Source organism: Gracilinanus agilis, chromosome 4 (genome assembly GCF_016433145.1).
Source record: "Gracilinanus agilis isolate LMUSP501 chromosome 4, AgileGrace, whole genome shotgun sequence".
NCBI lineage: Eukaryota > Metazoa > Chordata > Mammalia > Didelphimorphia > Didelphidae > Gracilinanus > Gracilinanus agilis.
The window spans coordinates 81,640,394-81,663,458 of record NC_058133.1 but is presented as its reverse complement, the minus strand read 5'-3'; the positions used below and the strand labels follow the sequence as shown (position 1 = coordinate 81,663,458).

General features: G+C 35.1%; 1 protein-coding gene across 1 annotated transcript in view; it reads right to left on the bottom strand.

The window, feature by feature from the left end:
• The window catches only part of SWT1 (SWT1 RNA endoribonuclease homolog), a 165,463-nt gene that overhangs the window by 19,289 nt on the left and 123,109 nt on the right, over positions 1-23,065 (bottom strand). The window contains exons 18-19 of the mRNA XM_044674629.1: positions 6,990-7,056; positions 730-794 (exon numbers count right to left, since the gene is read on the bottom strand). Coding sequence (XP_044530564.1) covers positions 730-794; positions 6,990-7,056 — 132 coding nt within the window. The remainder of the gene's footprint in view (positions 1-729; positions 795-6,989; positions 7,057-23,065) is intronic.

Here is a 23,065-nt window from a genome sequence, read left to right as displayed (position 1 = left end):
CAACTGATACTTAGTATCAATCCTAAAGTGATATTATAATAGAGCCATCTGACATTTTCATTAGCTTTAGAAATGTTACAATAGCAAGAAGATACATCATGATTTTCCATATTAACCCTAAATCCACAAATCTCCAAATACAAAATATCTAGGTAGACATAATTAATTGACTGATGGGCTAGGGATACCCTTTTCACTGAACTACAATAACAGAAAATTATTTTTATAATTAATAGACTTAAAAGTTGATAACTTACAATCAGGATTTCTAATGAATAAACTGTATTATGTAAAAAACAGCTATATGTTTTTGCCATAATGGTACCATTGGTGCCATACGGTACGCCATTATGAATGCTTGCAATCATCAGATTTGTTTGATTTATTAAACTAGATTTTATTAAAGCAGCTTTCATTTAATTTTAGCATGGCAATTGCTCATACAGCTTAGCTATGTTTTTTTAATTATAAATAAGAACCAAAAACTACATAATACTGATCTGACATCTGCTAAATCTGCCTTATTATTTGGCATTTTCTATTAAGATCAATTATTCATCATAAAACCACACCCCAAGATTCCAGGACTTAGAGCACCAAGAGAAAATAAGTGGTTAAATAACAAATGAGAACAGTCTTTCAAAGTTAAAAATTATAGCTATTCTAAGTACTTTTTCTCCAACAAGCTTCTTCCTCTAATTATATATATTTATATTGTAGATGACTTACCGATACTCGGCCTGTGACACACATTCATAAAGCTCCTGGGCAGTAAACTTGATACATCTATTTGCCTAAGGAAAAGAGCCAAAGTATAATTATTAACATTGCACACTAAATTAAATGAATAATGAGAACCCAATTAGAACTCCCCAATACATTGAAACAGAACTTTTAAGAAGAACAGGGTAAAAGGAGAAAAAGAAAATTATAAACAGGGGAAAAAATGGGATGGAGTAATGATTAATTACCCGCAGTAATGATAATGGTGAATGTGAATGGGGCTAACTGATAAAATAGAAGCAGATAGCAGAGCGGATTAAAAACCAAAATCCAACAACATTTACAAGAAACACATTGAAGCAGAAAGACACACACCGAGTAAAGGAAAGGGGATGGAACAGAATCTACTGTTACAGTTGAAGTTTTTAAAAATAAAAAAAAAAAGGAGGGGTAGCCATCATCTCAGACAAAGCAAAAGCAAAAATAGATCTGACTAAAAAAGATAAGCAGGGAAATTGCATTTTACTAAAAGGCACCATAGACAATGAAGCAATATCAATACTAAACATATATGCACCAAATGGTATAAAATCCTAATTCTTAAAAGTAGTTAAATGAGTTACAGGAGGAAATAGCAAAAATATACTCGTGATGGGGGCAGCTGGGTAGCTCAGTGGAGTGAGAGTCGGGCCTAGAGACGGGAGGTCCTAGGTTCAAACCCGGCCTCAGCCACTTCCCAGCTGTGTGACCCTGGGCAAGTCACTTGACCCCCATTGCCCACCCTTACCACTCTTCCACCTATGAGATAATACACCGAAGTACAAGGGTTTAAAAAAAAAAAAAAAGATAAAAATATACTAGTGATGGACCTCAATGTTCCTCTCTCTGAACTAGATAAACCTAACTAAAAAATAAATAAGAAGTTAAGAAGATGAATAGAATTTTAGAAAATTTAGATATAATAGGTCTTTAGAGAAAATTACATAAGAATTTTTCTCAGTGGTACATTGCACCTACACAAAAACTGACCATGTATTTAGGACATTAAAAATATCATAACCAAATACAGAAAAGCAGAAATATTAAATTCATCCTTTTCAGATCATAAAGCAATAAAAATTACACTCAATAAAGAGCTATGCAAATACATATTAAAATGACTTGGAAATGAAATAATCTAATTCTAGTGTGTCAAAAAACAAATCATAGAAATAGCCATTTTATCAATTATTTTTACAAGTTAGTTGCTATGATGTTACTTTAAATTTTTCAAAAGGATGCAGAAAAAAATAAGATGCTAAAGTGACAAAGAGAAAAGTACTTTTCAACAAAAATGCTTCCACAGAAAATCAAGGCAAACAGATTTCTGCAAACATGTCATGGTATGAACTGATGCAGAATGAAATGAGCAGAACCAGGAGAACAATTTCTACATGGACAAAAAAAGTAAAAATGAACACATTTGAAAGACTTAAGAATTCTAGTCAACAAAATGATCCAACCAAGATTCCAGAGAATTTATTTATTTATTTGTGTGTGTGTGTGTGTGTGTGTGTGTGTGTGTGTGTGTGTGTGTGTGTGTGTATTTGTTTATTTATTTATTTTAAGCCCTTACCTTCTGTCTTAGAGCCAATACTGTGTATTGGCTCCAAGGCAGAAGAGTGGTAAGGGTAGGCAATGGGGGTCAAGAGACTTGCCCAGGGCCACACAGCTGGGAAGTGGCTGAGGCCAGATTTGAACCTAGGACCTTCCATCTCTAAGCCTGGTTCTCAATCCATTGAGCTACCCAGCTGCCCCCCAGAGAATTGATATTTAAGAAGGTTCTATTTTTGTTTTTCATTTGAGGGGAAAGGTGGAATAGAAGATAGAGGTTTTCTAATTGAATTTTTTTCCATTAAAAAAAGGTTTAGTACTAGATAGTTTTAAAGGTCCTTTCCAGCACCAGATTTCTGATTCTCCAAGCTATTTTCAAATATATAATGACATCAATGACCACTTACTAGCTGGAAATTTTACTCGACTTCTTTTCTAGGTCTCAATCCATTTGCAAAATGAGGGAGCTGTATTTGATGGCTTTTAAGGCATTTCAACTTTTATATTAGAAATGAAGGACGAATCATACTGATGTAGGATGTTTTCTTTTTGACTGGTAAGTAACTTCTGGACAAAAACCTTTCTGAAAACAAATGGTTCTTTATAATTGAAGGCACAGTGGTACTTGCTATCTTGCCACAAACAATCCACCACAATTGCAAAGCCCTAGCCTTTGTGTGTTTTGTCTGTGAACTAAGGACCACTGGCATTTCCAGTGTCAAACTGAAACCACATACAGATGCTTCAGGATAAGGGAGATTAATTTTTGTTTTCCAGCAGCTGACTTCTATGGAAAATATCTGACAACTGTTAAAAAATAAGTTAAAGAACATAATATGTGTCTAACATAATTCAAATACAGAATGATTCCTTAAACTTGAAATAGTGTCCCAATCAATACTCTAAATAGTGTAATTAAACAGAAGATTAACAATTCAGAAAAAATATACTACTCAAATTAATGTAAAAATTGGTGTAATATAACTAGAAATGTCTTATTTCACTATTTTTATTAGTTCTCACTTATGAGATATTAACTATCATATCCATGAGGCCACATTGGACATACCAGGATTAAAATATGTATTTAGTATATTTACTAACTAACACAGGGGTCAGTTAGGTGGCTCAGTGGAGAGAGTCAGGCCTAGAGATGTAAAGGTCCTATGTTCAAATGTGACCTCAGACAGTTCCTGGTTATATGACTCCAGGCAAGTCACTTAGCCCCAATTGCCTAGCCCTTATGATCTCCTGTCTTGGAATTGATACTTAGTACTGATTTTAAGACAAAAGTTAAGGATATAAAAAAAAAAATACTAGAAATTTCCTACAAAATATAATTGTTAGGAAATAAATATATGCAGTTGTGAATATAAATTTTGGAATGCTAATTTTGGGAGGGGTCAGATTAGATGATCTCTAATCATTTTGCAACAATAAGACTAAGTAATAGGATTTGTTTTCATGCGGGGCTTGTAGAATACGAGCTTACATTTGAATACTAAGTATTAGATATTGTTACAAAGTAGCACATGATTTTGACTTAGTCAACTGGTCATAAGAATTTATGTTTTTCCCATGTGTCAGGCATTGAAATAAGACTAAAATAGCCCCTGTCCTCAAGAAGCTCACCTTCTAGTGGGGAAGATAAAAGGTGTAAATAAGTATATACAAGATAGATACAGGGAAGAAGGAAGGTAATCTAAGGGTGAAAAGGAAGGGATGGAGCAAGGGAAGGAAAGGGGGAGAAAATTACGGGGTATACAAGAAAAGGCTTCCTATAGAAAGTGGGATTTGAACCAAGCCTTGAAAGAAGGAAAGAATCATAAAAAGTAGAGCCAAGGAGGCAAATTATTCTAGGCATGAAGAACATTAGCACAGAAACAAGAGAAAGCGTGTGTTTTCAAAAACAACAAGAAGGCCAGAGTAGCTGGATCACAGAATAAAGGGTAATACAATGTAAAAAAGAAGAAAAATGTAGGAAAGGGCTAGGTTATGAAGTGCTTTAAATGGGAAGTAGAAGACTTAATAAATGATTCTACACTCTAGAGCTCACTAAATTTGGAGATTTAGACTTTATAAAACTCATAGGAACAGCTAAATAGAGTATAGAATGAAACTGGGAACAATCTGAAATGGAAACCAATTGTGGGCTCTTATAATAGTTAAGGATAATGGTATGGGGCACTCAAAATAGGATGGTGGCGGCGATGTAAGTGGAGAGAAGGGAATGTATATGAGAGATATCATGAAGGCAAAAATGACAAGATCTGTTGATAGATTGAATATGTGAGAGTGAGGAATGGAAGATGAAGTCAAAGTTGCTGACCTGGGTGAATGGGAGAATGGTGGCATCTGGAATAGTAATAAGAAAGTTTGGGAGGGGGACTGATTTCAGGAATAAGGTGCATTGTTTTGAACATGCACCATACGGTTTTAGAGGTCTAAAAGACAATTGATTATATAGGACTAGAGCTTGATATGTGAGAAACAAAATGTGAGAAACAACTTCAAAGAGATGAGAACTGAAACCATAAGAGTTCATAAGATCATCAAATGAGACAGTATATGTAGTGGTAGAAGAAAAGAGGTCCCAAGAAAGAGCCTTGAGGGACAACCCCTGGTAAACAGGCATGAAATGAATGAATTTGTGATAGAAACATGGAAGAGAGCAAAGTAAAAAAAAAAAAAAATGAGAAAGGGAGAAAAGAATATCTGAGAGGAAAAGGTAATTACCAGAATCAATGATATAAGGAGGTTAAGACTTTAAAATTGTCGTTAAACTTGGCAATTAAGAGATTATTGGTAACTATGGAGAGGGCAGTTTCAGTTGAAACAATGAAGTAGGAAGCAGACTGTAGAAGTTAGAGGTGAGGAATGAGTCAGAGTATATAGATGGCTACCTCAAGGAGAATAGTAGTGAAGGTGATGAGGAGATAAAATGATAGCTAGTTGGGAAAGTTGCATCAAAAGAAAGTCTTTATAAGGATATTTGTAGGCAGCATGGTTAAGAGAAAGTAAGAGAGTAGGGGTGATGGTGGAGATCATCTAATTTAAAGGAATCTGTTCTTGATAATTTAAGCATGAAAATGACAGTTTAAGCATTTATTCCTAGAATACATCTTTAAGATGTTGAGCAAGTCTTCAAGAGATTGGTAGGTATTTGAAAGACAAAAATAGGGATAGTTATACCAGGCAGGCATGTGGACTCTTGTGAACAAAATGGGTAAGTGCATAAAAAGAATATGTCGTCCTAGAGTTCAAAGTTAACGGAAAACAGTGATGGAAGGTTAATTGACAGAAGTGGGTCTAGAATTCAAGTTATTCTGACTGAATCTAATATTTTTTCCACTATACCACAGTAGAGCTAATAAGCTAAAGACAAGATCCATTAGCTCCAGTGCCAGCATAAAGTAAACAATTAGTACGATGGCAGTTTGAGAGGGTAGTGGGTAGCTGGAGTGGGAACTGCCAAATGAAATGGCTCCTTCTGTATACATCTACTACCTTTAGCAACAAGAAAAACTTGATCAAACACAGATGGCAAATAGAACCTACATATAAAGAAAAGAGGTATCTTTGCATGAAGGAAATCTCATTTAAAGACAAAAGACTGGGGCAACTAGGTGGCTCAATGGATAGAGAGCCAGGCCTAGAGACGAGAGGTCCTAGATTAAAATCTGACTGCAGATATATCCTAGCAGTGTGACCCAAGGCAAATCACTTAACTCCAATAAACTAGCCCTTACCACTCTTCTGTCTTGGAAATGATACTTAGTATTGATTCTAGGATAGAAGGTAATGGTTCACATTAATAAAGATAATAAATATCTGGCCTAAAGAAACTAAAATACAGAGTTACAAGATTTGACTTAGAAAAAAGAGGGACTTGATTGTAAATTTCTCAAATTTATCATAAATTATATATTTGATTAATATTGTATTCTCACTCTGGAATATTAGAATATAAAGGCAACCTAGGCTACTATTAAGGAAAGTCAATAGAAAATCAGCATAAAGCATACCTAGAAAAAAAATGAAAAAGCATGCAGGTACATTTAAGAATCACCTCAAACACTGTGGATTTTCACTGTAATGTCACCCTCAGGATCTGTGCTGCTCTTATAGGTGAGGCCAAAAAACATTAAAATATCCTTTTGAAGTTTCAAGGAATTCAAGCCCTTCAATCAATCTAAATATACCAAAAATTATGTTAAAGAGAATTGTGTTATAGTGAGGCTCCAATGTATAACCTAGTAAGAAAGCAATGAGGGAGAGAGCTGTGTAACTGCTGATTAAATAAGATACTGAGGCATCATATACATTTTAAGTAATAAAATAGTTTTAAATTAACATGAGGATAAATAGATTTGTCTTATTGTATTTTTTAAAGTATTGAATTTCAGAGCTAGAAAGGACTTTAAAAGTCATCTAGTCCACCCTTTTTATTTTGTAGATAATGAAATACTTAAGTGGTCTACCCAAGGTCACAGAGTTGGTTAGCAAAATCACCAACAGAAATTTTTTAATTAAAGTCTTTTAATTCCATGGAAAATTCTGTTTCCAATCCATCATTATTCCTTTATCTCTTATATCCACAATCTATATTATTTATTTTGATTTTACATCAAAAACATTTGGAAATGAGATAAAATGTAAAGAATCTCTCATACCTCATTAGTCACTAGGAAGTTATAAAGGGTCTCAATATCTTGATAACAACTGTGTGGGGCCAAAATCCTGAAATGGGGAAAAACAAAATTAGTAATTTCCCTAAAAGATAATAGTAGAGTTTTTGATAAACATGCTGCAAACAGAACAGCAGGATGATAATCTTATGATATTTTCATGGACACAAAACTAATTTACATGTATTAAACAGTTGATAAAGTATTTTATAAATGCAATGTCATTAAAGCAACACAAAAATACTAATAGATTTCATGAGTATGTATTACCATTTTACAGATGAGAAAACTGACTGACATAAAGAAGTTAAGTGACTTGTCCACGATCAAAGATGGAATTTGAAATCAAGTAATCCTGACCCCAAGTTCAATATCTATTTCTGCCCTCTGAATTATTATGAATTTTCTTGACTAACAATTAAATCATTCAGTCTCTAAGGCAAAAAAAAAAAAGTACTTGCCCTGAAGAAATGCATTTTCTAACAAAGGAGACATCATATGTACAACATATATATGGATGGATGGATTGGATACATACAGCGAGAAGATGAAAGTCATCTAAAATGCATTAGCAGTTGAAGAAAGTAGTAAAAGCCTACTGCAGAAGGTTGAAATGAAGGGGTCTTAAAGGAAGCCGGAGAAATTAAGTAATAAAGCTGAGGGGACAGAGCATTCTAGACAAGAGAGACAAACAATGCATAATCATGGAAACAAGGGGTAAAATGTCTTATTAGAGGAACTGCAATGTGGCCAGTGGAACTGGATCACAGGATGTATGGAGGAGATTATGGTCTAGGAAAACTTAAAAAAAAAAAAGGGTAAATAAGTTTTATATACTACAAAGAAGAAAATATATGTTTAATTCTGTAGGAGAAATCCACTGAAACCCACTTAGCAGGAAGGAAATCTATTGGATCCACATCATAGAAAAATCACTTTGGCAGCTTATGAAGTGATAAGAGATCTGATACAGGAGGAAAACTAAAAGGCTATCACAATAGTCCAGAAAAAAAGTAATGACAGCCTGAGCTAAGATTGGGGGTATATGAATGGAAAGGAGAACATAAATGAGGATGTTAAGACAATGTGCCAATATATGGCAACAGACTGAATTTATGAAGTAAGAGTGAGAAGTTAAAGATGATACATCAGTCATGAGCTTATGTGACTGGGAGCACAGTGGCATCCATGACAATAATAGGAGAGTTAATATGTAATTAGAGGTTAGGGGAGAGAAGATTTTGGAAGGAAAGATTAAAAATGGTCAAACAAACTAACCCTAATGGAATTATTCTATTGAAATGTTATTATCAACTATGGATTCTGTTTTAACCTTCAAAATCAGAATCAAGAACCAAGCCACCATTAAATAAAGTCCAGGCACTTTTCCATATTTAAATTAAAGATGAATTACAATCATACAATAGTTCTCCAAATGTAAATATCACTTTCCATGTTTCAAAGTTTGAATTAAACTTCATGATTTCATATATAAAATTTTCCCTAATACACACACACAAATTCACTTCTTTACAACTAAGAAAGACAGACAAAGGAGTAGGGCTAAAATTATGATTTCACTGATATAAAGAATTCCTAGATAAGTAAATTCCCTCTCTCTATCCTGCAGTTTGGAGTCTTAAGAGGACTGCAGAGAGGGTAAGTGTATTACTCAGCATTTTAACTCAGGTGTTCCTAGTTCCATTATGCCAAATGTGTAAGAGGCATAAGTAGGTGTGTAAGCAGGCTAGGAAAAGCCTTAGCTGGAGGTTATGGACATTCTGAATGGAATGCAGGGGAAGGAGGAAGTGGCTTGTGCCTGAGAAGGACTCCATGGTGGTTGGCACAAACTGTTGCTGACCCTGGGAGATCTCAGAGCTAGGGGAGTTGTATCCAGATTCCCTGGGATCCTGAGAGTGATGAAGGCTTACAGCAGAGGACATCAGACCTGCAGAGCAGCACTGAGTAGGGAAGTGGTTTGTGATCTGGTGGACAGCATTACAAACTTTCTCTCCCTACCTGGATACCTTGGATCACCTGTTCTAGTGGAGTCGACTCCTGGCATCCTGAAACCATCCCTGGATTAGCCGTGAGATCCCAAGTAAAGCCACCCTCAGGTCCTCAGCTAAGCTGACCAAACCTGGCTAAAACCAGGTTGGGAGGAACTTTTCCCTTGTGACTCCAGTACAGCTTTCTTTGGGCCCAGTCTTGGATCATAGGAGAGTATAGTCAAGTCCTTCCCCTGCCCCTGTGGTTTGCCTTTAGCTTTTAAGTGTAGTAAACCCTATTCCCATCCTTAATCTTAGTTTGTCCTTGATTAAATGTGTTGCCTTAACTTATAAACTCCTGCCTTACTTTGCTGATTACCATAGGCCTAGTCTTGGTGCTTCAGAGTGGCAGTTGGACCTAACAGCCAATTCAGTAACAGTCACCCCTTTGACTTAAGTCTCCCTACTTGTTGGGCCCCTTCCTGTCATTCCTGTCTCTCACACCCACCTGGACCCATATTTACTGTTCAAGGCACCTTTCCCTGGTTTCTCCCTTAACACATGTCAAAGGAAAAAAACTAGTTAACAGCAAATGATTATGTAGTTAAATTTAAAGAAATATTGTGATTCTCATTTACTTAACAAAGTCCTTTACAAAAGGCTCAAAATTAATTTGACAATGGAAACTTATATTATTTAGTGGGCAAAATATATTACTTGAAGAATAACAAAGCAAAAGTAGCCCTTGATATAATTTTTACTGGCAGTCTGATAGTAACATTTTCTTTTTATCATGAGGAAAATTCCCTTCTATATCAGAAAACAAGAGTCAGTCACATGGTAGTAATTATTCAATCATTCACTGGATAAATGGTGTATAATCCTGTATCTTCTAACCAAACCTATTTGAAGATACAGAAGTCACTGTATAATGTGGCTCATGTAATTTCTGGATAATTTGATTCCTTGGAAATTCTTCCTTATGTAGATGTGATATTTTTATCTCCCCATAGCATCTAGTCTAGTACAATTGTTTTAGTTCTTCCCTTTGGAGAAAGAGAATAAGAATTCTAATTCCCAATCTATATAAATGTCCCTTAAATATTCAAGGCCAAATAAAAACTAGTCTAAACATTCCCAGTTCCTTCCAGTTAGTGTTATGAATAAATGAATGGGGGGCAGTTAGGTAGCTCAGTGGATAGAAAACTAGGTCTGAAGATGGGAGGTCCTGGGTTCAAATCTGATCTTAAGACACTTCTTAGCTATATGACCCCAGACAATCACTTAACCCTTAATTGTCTAGCTTTTACCACTCTTCTATCTTGTAAATGACTCCTAGTATTATTTCGAAGACAAAAGGTAAGGATTTAAAAAAACTAATTAATTGATTGATTGATTAAAGGATGGACAGGCACTTATTTATTATGTATTTACTATATGCCAGGCATTGTGCTAAGCAATCCTGAGCTCCTCTGACATATAATTGCTATGTTCAAAGAGTTGAGACTACATCAAAACAGACTATTCACATCCCTCCATTTTGCCTCAATTTCAGCAATATAACAACTCAGTCAGAAAAGGACTTTAGGATCACTGATTTAGAGCTGGAAGTGACCTTAGAGGCCACTGAATCCAATCCTGTCATTTTTTAGATGAAGACACTGAGGCCCAGAGAAGGTAATTAAGAGAAGGTGATTACCTTGTCCCGGATCACAAAAGTAGTAAATGCCTGATGTAGAATTAGAATCTACATCATCTTGACTCCAGTTTGAGTGATATATCTATCTATGTGACATTCCATCCAACATGATGTTGATATCTAGTAAGATTTACCCTTAGTGAACTATGATAGATATGCTTTACTGACACAGGTAAACACTTCACTTCTTGGAAATGCTCTGTCTTTTCATGACACTGTTTGTTTTTGGATTGCCACCTACCTGCTTAATCACTCCTCAATTTTCTTTGCTGCGTTGTCATCTATATCATACTAATTGGCCCTAACCTTTTTTCTTCTCCCTTCCTACTCTCTCAACAACTTTATCAATTCCAATGGGCTTAGCTATCATTTTTATGCAGATAACTTAAAGAGATCTACATACCGTCCCGACCTCGCCTCTAATAATCAATGACATTACCAATTGCCTACTGGAAATTTAACTGGATATCCCAAAGACATCTTAAATGCAACATATTTAAAACTGAACTCAATTATCTTTCTCCAAGAAGCCTATCCACAAAAAGGTAGAGCCAAGATAGTTGAACAAAGGCAGGGACTCACCTTGCTCTCCCAAATTCCCATCCAAACAACTTTAAAATAACACCTTACATTGAATTCTGAAGTGGCAAAACCAACAGTTTTTCAGTCCAAGACAACTTGGAAGGTCAGTAAGAAAGGTACTATTTCACAGGGTTGGTACTCAGGCTTGGACCACACACAGTGCAGCACATGTCACACCCCAAGAAGTCATCAGTGGGCCTTGGGGAACATTGCATTGACAGCAGTTATCAGACTACAAATTTCAGAGCTCTCAGACTACATATGGGGGTAAATTAGTTAGCAGGAGATTAAAGGGGACCCTTTACTGGCCTTGGGCTCAAGAATCTTGGGCACTACCCATAAAAGGTTATGGGCTATATACAGTCCCAGGTAAAGAGAAGCACTAGCACTAGACCAAAAGAGAGTGAGGATCCTGGTCACAGTTTCTGGACAAAGAAGAAAGCTTATGTTTGCTTGTGGAGAGTGGGATCCCTAGTCACAATTTCAGGATCATAAGGCACAATAGCATCTGTAGGGCTAGAGACCCAGGCCACAATTACAGGGTGAAGAAGAATGCTTGTGGTTGCTCCCATACCACCTTGGAGGAACTAAGAACTTATAAACTCCGAGAACAAGCTCTGAAAACAGCAGCACAAAAAACCTAGATGTTTGTACAATACCTCCTCTACCTCGGGAGCAAAGCCCTACTTTGTCTTGAAGTAAAAAGTTAAAAAAATAGGGTAGAAAATGAGTAAACAAAAAAAAAAAAGAACCTGACCACAAAAAGTTACTATAGTGACAGGGAAAAACCAAGACATAAACTCAGAAGATAATAAGAGTAAAATAGCTACATGGAAAGCTTCAAAGAAAAATGTGAACTGATCATAGCCCTAAAACAGAATTCCTGGAATAGCTCAAAAAGGATTTTAAAAGTTAAAGATGAGAGGAAGAGAAAAATTGGGAAAAGAAAGTGGTGTAAGAAAATTATGGAGAGTTAATAAGTTAGTAAAGGAAGTACCAAAAAATACTGAAGAAAATAATACCTTAAAAACAGAGTTTTTCTAATGGTAAAAAGGCACAAAATTAAGAGAATTCCTTAAAAAGCAGAGTTCAGCAAATAGAGTAAGAGGCACAAAAACTAACTGAAGTAAAGAGTTCCATAAAAAGCAGAATTGATCAAATAAATATAATAAAAAAATAAACAAGAAAGAAGGGGATGAATAGAATTTTAGAAAAGTTTGGCATTATAACTCTTCAGAAAATTGAATGGAAATACAAAGAAATCTACTCCTTTTCTCAGTGTACATTTTAGCTACACAAACATTGGCCAAGTATCAGGGCATAAAAACCTCACAAGCTAATACAGAAAAACAGAAATATTAAACAGGACCTTTTTAGATTATGAAGCAATAAAATTACATTAATTAAAATGATTGAAACATAGATTAAAAATTACCTGGAAATTAATCAAATCCTAAAAACTGAATGAGTCAATGAACAAATCATAAAAATACCCATTTCATTAAAGAGAATAACAACAAGATGAACATTCCAAAATTTATGGGATGTGGCCAAAGTAGTACTTGGGGGAAATTTTAGATCTCTAAACACTTACATAAATAAACTAGAGAAAGAAAAGACCAATGAATTGGGTGTAAAACTAAAAAAATTAGGAAAAGAATAAAATTTTAAAAATCTAATTAAAAACCAAAATAGAAATTCTTAAAATCAAAAGAGATTAGGTGAAAGCAAGAAAATATTGAATAAATAAAACAATAAAGTAGAGAAACCATTTGTTTATCTAAAAATGAAAGAAGAAAAAACAAATTAACAGTATCAAAAAAGAAAAAGAGTGAATTCAGCACCAATGAAGAGGGAATTAACATTAGGCATCACTATTTCCAATCATATGCCAATAAGTGTGACAACTGAAGAGAAATAGATGAATATTTACAATAACATAAATTATCTAGGTCAGTGAGTCCCAAAGTGGGAGCTACTGCCCCCTGGTGGGTGCTGCAGCAATCCAGGGGAACGGTGATGACCACAGGTGCATTTAACTTTCCTATGAATTGCTGGGGGCTTAATAATATTTTTTCTGGAGAGGGGGCAGTAGGCCAAAAAGTCTGGGAACCACTGGTCTAGATTAAGAGATGAAAAAGTAGATACTTTAATAACTCTATATTAGAAAAAGAAATTGAACAAGCCATAAATGACTACTCTAAGAAAAAAAATCCCCAGGAACAGATGAACTTAGAAATGAAAACAAACAAACATGAAAAAACAATTAATTCCAATTCTAAATATAATTATTTCCTATGAATAATTCTTATATAAAATATTTGAAAAAATAAGCAAAGAAACCCTGCCAAATTCCTTTTATGACAAAAATATAATACTAATACCTAAACAGGAAAAACAGAAACAGAAAAAGAAAACTATAAACCAATTTTCCTAATGAAAATTGATGTAAAAAGTTTAGATAAAATAGTAAGGCAATTACAGTAATATGTCAAAAGGATCACATATTCTGGCCAGGAGAGATTTTCAATATCAAAACCAAAAAAATCAAATCTCAAATGATTCATAAAAGCTTTTGAGAATATACTTACTCTCCAATTAAAGACACTGGAGATGCTGGTTGATTCTGGGAAGATAGCTGCTTAGATGCAGCAAAAATCCAGACCTTTGAAAGTCCTTCCACACTAATCAAAAACAAAGTGCTTCAAAGGGAAACGAAGCAAAATCTAACAACAGGACAGAGCTAGTGGATCTTCCTGCTGGACCCAACTTAAAACATATGCCCAAAAAAGCCTGAATTCTTGAACTTTCAAGGGAAAGGAAGATCCCAGGACCCCTCCCCGACCTACTATGATGAGTCTCCAGCAATTCCTGGAATCTTGGGGTGGTCAAGGGTGCTAGTTCAGAGGGAGTGCCTTGCTGGCACAGCTGTACCATGCTGAGTGCACCAAATGCAAAAGGCAGGGAGGCAGTTGGAGGAGAAGCTCACAGAGGACAGCCTCATAACAGCCAAAACACTCCATCTTGGCCTCCCTCCCCCCTCAAGGTTTTGTACTCAGGACACATCCAGCAATCAACTCCACCCTGGCTTACTCTGATCAATAAGGCAGATAAGAAGTCTTCAGAGGTCAAGGAAGCTCCAACACCCCTCCCCCACAGACTGCATTGAAAGTAGCTGCAAGCACCTACACACCCACAGATCCAGCAAATAATCAGAGGAGCAAGATTACAGCCAATTACAGGGGGGAAAGAAGGGAAAAAATATGAGTAAACAACAGAAAAAGAAAAAAAAAATCACAATCGACAGCTTCTATCCAGGTAAAGGACTAAGAGCAAATGGAACAGAGGATCAAGGAACACCAAGCAAAAACACAGAAACTCCAGCAAAATGGACACAGGCTTTGGAAGAAATCAAAATATAGTTTAAAAAACAATTGAGAGGCTAAAGACAAAAGGAAAAAGGAAATACATGAACTAAAACAAGAAAAGTGTCTTGAAAGCCAAAATTGACCAGCTTGAAAATGAGGTAAAGAAGGTGAAAGATGATGAACAAAGAAAATCAGACCAAAAGGAAAAGGATGACCAAAAAGCCAGGGATGAAATTCAGTCTTTAAAAACTAGAATCCAACAACTAGAAGCAATTGACTTCAAAAGGCAGCAAGAATCTATAAATCAAAATCAAAAGAATGAAAAAATTGAGGAAAATATGAAACACCTCACTGACAAAATGTCAGACCTTGAAAATAGATCAAGAAGAAACGATTTAAGAATTCTTGGACTACTGGAAGATCATTACAAAAGGAAAAGCCTGGGCATCACCCTACAGGAAATTATCCAAGAAAACTGCCCCAACATGCTCGAACAAGAGGCAAAAGTGAAGATTGAAAAATCCACAGATCACCATCTACATTCAATTCTCAACTAACAATGCTCAGGAATATTATAGCCAAATTCTAGCACTACCAGACAAAGGAAAAAATATTCCAAGCTGCTAAGAAATCTTCACTCAGATAAAATGGAACCACAGACAGGATAACACAGGATCTGGCTGCATCTACACTGAAGGACCAGAAGGCATGTAATATAATATTCTGGAAAGCAAGAGAGCTGGGTCTACAAACAAGAATCAAGTACCCAGCAAAACTGACTATATTTTTACAGAGGAAACTATGGTCATTTAATAAAATAGAAGACTTCCAAGTATTCATAAAGAAAAGACCAAACTTAAACAGAAAATTTGATGTCCAAACCCAGAACTCAAGAGAATCACCAAAATAAGAGAGGGGGGGAAAAAAAAACTTTTTTTAAGGGACCCAATAAGTTCAAATGACTTGTACTCCTATGAGAAAAGATGATATTGGTAACTCTTAAAAATTATTATCATCAAGGTAGCTAGAAGAAGTACAAACTATATAAGATGAAACATATATATATATATATAACTAGAGGTAAAAAAGATAACATTAAGAGAAATGGGAAAACAGACAAAATGGGGCAAATTTATACTTCATAAAGAAGCGCACGGTGGGAGCAGGGTAGAAGACCAATACAATGGAAGGGTAAAGAGGTTGGAGACGAGAAATATTTAATTCTTAAGTACATATATTAACAAATTAGGGAGGGAAGAGGTCAATGCATTGGGCATGCAAATCAAAAAACTAGAAAGCAAACAAATTAAAAATCCCCAGATATAAACTAAAATAGAAATCCTAAAAATTAAAGGAGAAATTAATAAAAGTGAAAGTAAAAGAACTATTGAATTAATAAGATTAGAAGCTGGTACTTTGAAAAAACAAATAAAATAGATAAAGTATTGGTTAATCTAATAAAAAAAAAGGAAAGAAGGAAAACAAATTAATAGTATCAAAGATGAAAAGGGAGACCCCTCACCTCTAACAAAGAGGAAATTAAGGCAATCATTAAAAACTATTTTGCCCAATTATATGGCAATAAATATGGTAATCTAGGTGATGCAGATGAATATTTACAAAAATATAAATTTCCTAGAATAACAGAAGGCATAGAACACTTAAATAATCTCATATCAGAAAAAGAAATTGAACAAGCCATCAAAGAACTCCCTAAGAAAAAATCCCCAGGGCCTGATGGATTCACAAGTGAATTCTATCAAACATTCAAAGAACAACTAATCCCAATACAATAATAAACTATTTCACATAAATAGGCAAAGAAGGAGCTCTACCAAATTCCTTTCATTACACAAATATGGTACTGATCCCGAAGCCAGGCAAAGCAAAAGCTCCTTAATGAACACAGATGCAAAAATCTTAAATAGTGTAATGTGTAAAAGGGGGTTTCAATTGGGTAAATATTAAAAAGTTGGTCGCCAGGGTATTGAACAATTATCAGTCCCCAATAAAAAAATAATCTCAAGTTAGAATGCCTTTTATGGAAAATTTATTTACAAATGAGAAGAGGAAGAAGAAATAATGAAATAAGAGAGAGAGGATAAGTAATCTAACACAGTAGGTAATTTGCTCAGCTCTCCTAGTTTAATCCAGGTAGATCTAATTAACTCTCAGCTGAGGGAACTCCAGCCTTGATCCCAAGGCCAGAAACTCAGAGGGCCAGAGCCAAAGGGCCCAGAGGCAAATGAAGCAAAAGCTTCGGTCACAGAGTCTTCTTTGAAAGAGAAGTTCCTTAAAAGAAGTTCAGGAAGATTCAGTCTTTACATTGACCACATGGAATTCCAAAGGAAAGATTTAAGAACAGTCTCACCAGCTTCAGAGCTCCTCCACATCTGGGTCACCAACCAGAAGAGCTCCTTAAGGTTCCATTCACAAACAAAACTCCAGCCCAGCTAACTGAGGTCTCCTTTTAAAGGGGCCTCTCTTACGTCACTTCCTGTGGCCTCCTCTTAGTTTACGTGAACAATCACAACAGACTCTTTTCTTAGGACTGCCCACGAGGAAGTCAGTAAATTCTGATTTGTCAATCATTCTAAAACACATGGTTTACAGACGACCCAAATTGTGGGTTAAATGGAGATGTTTTCATCTTTGGTGATTAAATCTAAAGATGAACAAGGTAGATTTAATCTAATTATCGCAATAAAATACTAGCAAAAAGACTCCAGGCAAGTGATCACCAGGGTTATTCATTATGAAAGCAAGGATGTATGGCCTCAGACACTCCCCAGCTGTGTGACCCTGGGCAAGTCACTTGACCCCCATTGCCTACCCTTACCACTCTTCTGCCAGGATGCAAGGACAGTTCAATATAAGGAAAACCATTCACATAATTCACCATATCAACAAGCAAACCAACAAAAATCACATGATTATCTCAATAGATGGTGAGAAAGCCTTTGACAAAATACAACACTCTTTCCTACTGAAAACACTAGAAAACATAGGAATAGAAGGGCCTTTCCTAAAAACAATAAACACTATATATCTAAAACCATCAAAAAGCATCATATGCAATGGGGATAAATTAGAAGTCTTTCCAATAAGATCAGGAGTGAAATAAGGATGCCCAGTATCGCCTCTACTATTTAACATGGTACTAGAAACACTGGCAGAAGCAATTAGAGAAGAAAAAGAAATCGAAGGTATTAAAATAGGAAATGAGGAGACTAAGTTATCACTCTTTGCAGATGATATGATGGTCTACTTAAAGAATCCTAGAAAATCAACTAAAAAGCTAGTGGAAATAATCAACAACTTTAGCAAAGTTGCAGGATACAAAATAAACCCACATAAATCATCAGCATTTCTATATATTTCCAACACATCACAGCAGCAAGAGGTAGAAAGAGAAATTCCATTTAAAATCACCCTAGACAATATAAAATACTTAGGAATCTATCTGCCAAGACAAACACAGGAATTATACCAACACAACTACAAAACACTTTCCAAACAATTAAAACTAGATCTAAACAATTGGAAAAACATTTGATTACTCATGGGTAGGAAGAGCTAACATAATAAAAATGACCATCTTAACCAAATTAATTTACTTATTTAGTGCCATACTTATCAAAGTACCAAGAAATTTTCTTACTGAATTAGAAAAAACTATAACAAAGTTCATTTGGAAGAACAAAAGATCAAGAATATCAAGGGAAATAATGAAAAAAATGTGAAGGAAGGTAGCCGAGCAGTACCAGATCTTAAACTGTACTATAAAGCAGTGATCATCAAAACAATATGGTACTGGATAAGAGACAGAAGGGAGGATCACTGGAATAGACTTTGGGTAAGTGACCTCAGCAAGACAGTCTATGATAAACCCAAAGAATCCAACTTTTGAGATAAAAATCCACTATTTGACAAAATCGGCTAGGAAAATTGGAAAACAATATGGGAGAAATTGGGTCTGGATCAACATCTCACACCATATACCAAGATACAGTCAAAATGGATATCTAATTTAGATATAAAGAGTATCATAAGCAAATATGGGGAGCAAGGAATAAGTTGCATAAGAGAAGAATTTATGAACAAAAAGAGATAGGGAGCATTATAGTATATACAATGGATAATTTTGGTTGTTACATTTTATTAAATACAAAAATTAAGCAAAACCAATATAGTAAAGTTTAGAAGGAAAGAAAAAACTGCGGAGGAAATTTTTATAGCAAATTTCTATAATAAAGGACTTATTTCCCAAATATTTAAAGAACTAAGTCAAAGTTATAAGAATATGAGTCATTCCCCAATTCACAAATGTTCAAAGGATATCAATAGGCAATTTTAAAAAGAAAAAGTCAGCTAGCTATTGTCATGAAAAAAATGCTTTAAATTGATTAGAGTAATGCAAATTAAAACAACTCACAAATTAAAACAACTCTGGGAAGGGGGCAGCTGAGTAGCTCAGTGGTATGAGAGCCAGGCCTAGAATCGGGAGGTCCTAGGTTCAAATCTCGCCTGAGACACTTCTCAGCTGTGTGACCCTGGGCAAGTCACTTGAACCCCATTGCCTACCCTTACCACTCTTCTGCCTTGGAGCCAATACACAGTATTGACTCCAAGACGGAAGGTAAGGGTTTAAAAAAAAAAAAAACAACTCTGAGGTATTACACCTCACATTTATCAGACTGGCTAACATGGTAGAAGAGGAAAATGACAACTGTTAGAAAATTGGGACACTTAAGCACTGTTAGTGGAATGGTAAACTAATCCAACCATTCTGGAGAACAACTTGGAACTATGCCTAAAAGGCTATAAAACTGTGCATACCCTTTTATCCAGCAATTAGTACTACTATGTCTATATCCTGAGATGGAAAAAGAAAAAAGAAAAAGATTTATATGTACAAAAATATATCTAACAGCTCTTTTCATGTAGACAAAAAATTAGAAGTTATGGGGATGCCTATAAATTGGTAAATGTCTGGGAATACTATTATGCTATAACAAATAGGAAGCAGTATGGTGTCACAAAAATCTGGGAATGAAACTGATGCAAAGTAAAGTGAAAATAACCAGAACATTGTACACAGCAATACTGTCCAATGACCAACTATGAATGATTTATGATGAAAAATGCTATCCATCTACTTCTACAGAAAGAACTGAAGAAGTCTAAAAGAACAAAGTATACTTTTTTAAACTTTCTTTTTCTTATGTTTTGTTGTCTGTGTACTTTTTTTACAACAGTTAATGTAGAAATGTGTTTTGCATTACTGCACATGTATAAACAATTTCAATTTGCCTGCCCTCTCAAGGTGTGTGAAGTTAGTAAGCGAGAGAATTTAGAACTCAAAATTTTTAAAAAACAAAATTTTAAATTGTTCTTATGTAAAATTTATGTTCTTATGTAAAATTTAGAAATTAAAGAAGAAAAAAGAAGCCTATCTACTTCCAAACTTGACAATTTTTATCAAAGCTAAGTACCTTTATACTTAACCATCCAGTTCCTGAGGTCTGTAATTCTGGTATTATCTTGGTCTCCTGATATTCCCTCATTCCAAATATCCAATAATTTGCCAAATCCTGTGGTTTCTACCTTCATAATATCCCTTATACCTGATTCTTTCTCACCACACATATAGTTGACACATCAGTTTAGGCCCTCTTTAGTACTTGACTAGATTATATTTGGCAAATCTCATCATTCCAATTTATCCTACACATTTCTGCCAGTGATTTTCTTTCTTTTCTTTTTTTTAAACCTTAACCTTCTGTTTTAGAATGAAAACTAATTATTAGTTCCAAGGCAGAAAACAGTAAAGGTTAGGCAATTGGGGTTAAGTGACTTGCTCAGGATTACACAATTAGGAAGTATGAAGCCAAATTTGAACCCAAGACCTCTCATCTCCAATTCTATCTCTCTATTCACTGAGCCACCTTGCTGTCTCCAAAGTAATATTCTATTAGAAAAGAACTGGCAATGATACTTCTCTATTCAAATCACTCTACTGGCCAAAAAACCCTCCCACACAGACCCAGGCTAGCTGGATTCAGAGATCAAATGCTACATTACACATGACCCTCCCTGATCTTCACAGCTACAATCTTCTCCCTAAAAATTATCTTCTTTTTATTTTATGTAAATTTATATGTCACTTTTTGCCCTTTACATAAGCACTCCCTGAGGGAAAGAGCTGTTATATTTTTGTATTGGTATTCCCAGGACTTATGACACTGCCCAAAACGTAGCAGGCACTGAAGAAATGCTTGTTAATTAATTACTATTAAGTGATATTAAATCAACCTGGCAATAAGAATAGAGAACTATGCTGATTTCATGAGCCATATACATAGAACACCCAAGAATGATGACACCTGATGACAACCCCCCCATTTCTGGAAATTGTACTGAAGGCAAATTTTACTATCAGAAGGAGGCTAGAAAGAATGGTTCACTATGAACTCTGGGTCATGATATTAAAGACCACAAGACACAAGTTATGTTTCTGCCACCTAAAGGAAAGGGGACTAAAAGAAAAGAGAGTTAGAAACCACAGAAGTATACTTTCAGAGTTAAAAACATGTGATAGAATCTTAATGGGGTCTTTCTTCCAAGATCCAAACATGAAAACACTATTAAGCAGCTATACTGTGTGGTGAGAGCACTAGGCCAGAAGTCAAGAAGACGTGACCTATATTAGTGTTTTGACCTTGGGGAAAGTCATTTAACTCTTCTATTTGCCTTGGTTTTCTTAAATGTAAAACAGAGGCAATAATAACACCAAAGCTCATGGGGTTGTTGTTGTTGTGAGGATAAAATGAAATAATACCTGGACCATACTAGGTACTATAATCATCATCATTACATTACACCCCCTTTGAAAAAAAAAACGATTTGAAAACAAATTTTTGGAACATTTTCAGGTAAACCACACACACACACAATGGACTTGTCTTAGTATTGGTTTCATTGAACTCAATGTTAGGTCAAGTTTACTTATAATGTAGTCACAGTTTTTCTTCAATGCTATGAATGAAAAATTTAGCATAGCCAAAAGAGTTGGGTATGTTCATTGTACATAGACATTGTCTAAAAATGTGGAAAAAAAAAAGAAAACAAAAAACCCCCTCTACATACTTATGCCTTAATAATATCACACACAAAAACTCTTTGGAAGTCAGTCTTATGTATAACTTTCTCATTACTCCTTTTCTACTAGTCTTCAGCCAAATGCTTCTTAGAATAAAGACTTTTTAAAAAAAAAAAAAAAGGCAAAAAGATTCTGCACTGGCAATATTTTAAGGAAAAGTAAATAACAGAACAAACAGTATTTTTTAAAAAAGCTGTACTATCTTTCCAGGAATTAGCCAGTTTTTATTTGAAAATCTATAGCCCAGGGCAGCTAGGTGGCTCAGAGGATATAGAACCAGACCTGGAGAAAGAAGGTCCTGGGTTCAAATGTAGCCTCAGACACTTCCTAGCTGTATGACTTTGGGCAAGTCACTTAATCTCAAATACCTAACCCTTAACACTCTTCTTCCTTATAACCAATATTGATTCTAAGACAGAAGGAATAGGTTTTGAAAAAAAGGAAAGAAAATCTATAGCCCTACTTTTTGTTTTTTAAAATAAAGGCAGAAATTAAATTCAATAAAGTACTTTTATAAAATGTGCTTACTATGTGTTACCATACAGACATGGGGAGGGGGAGAAAGGATGGAGACTAATGTATAAGACAAAAGTCCAAATAATCAAAAAAATTATAAACTTGGGAACTTTTTAGTAGAATTGGGGAACCAATTCTGAGGAAAAGAAGAAGTAAGAATGTAGTTTTAATTCTGAACAGCACTACTAATAGCAATAAATGAAGTCAACTGATCTGAGTATCTTGATATTCCTAGTAAACAAATCAAGATTAACCATGGCAGAACAATATAGTGAAAAGAAAACTGGATGTCACCAGAGAACTTGGCTCTGATAATAACCAGGAGGGAAAAGGGTATAGGCCATTAGAAATAGCACTAGGCAAGGAGTAGGAAAGACCTGGGTTCAAATCTAGTCTCAGACACTTTTAATCTATGTGATCATGGGCTAGTCAATTAGCCAAGCCTTTGCCCTTTTGTCTTAAAAGTTGTTACTAAGACAGAAAGTATTTAAAAAAATAACTTCCTGTGTGATCTTGGGAAAATCACTTGTCTCAATATACCTCAGTTTCTTCAACTATAGAATGAGGGGATTAGACATTAAATGATCCTTCTCAAAGGTCTCTTCTAGGTCTAAAATCCTATCAAAATGTCTAAGTGATTCTTTCAAAATTCTCATACCTGTCTATTCAGAGAATTCAGAGAATATAATTTTAGGCCCTCATCACCACCTAATTGTTCCCCTTGCCTTAAGTTTCTCTCCTCTTTA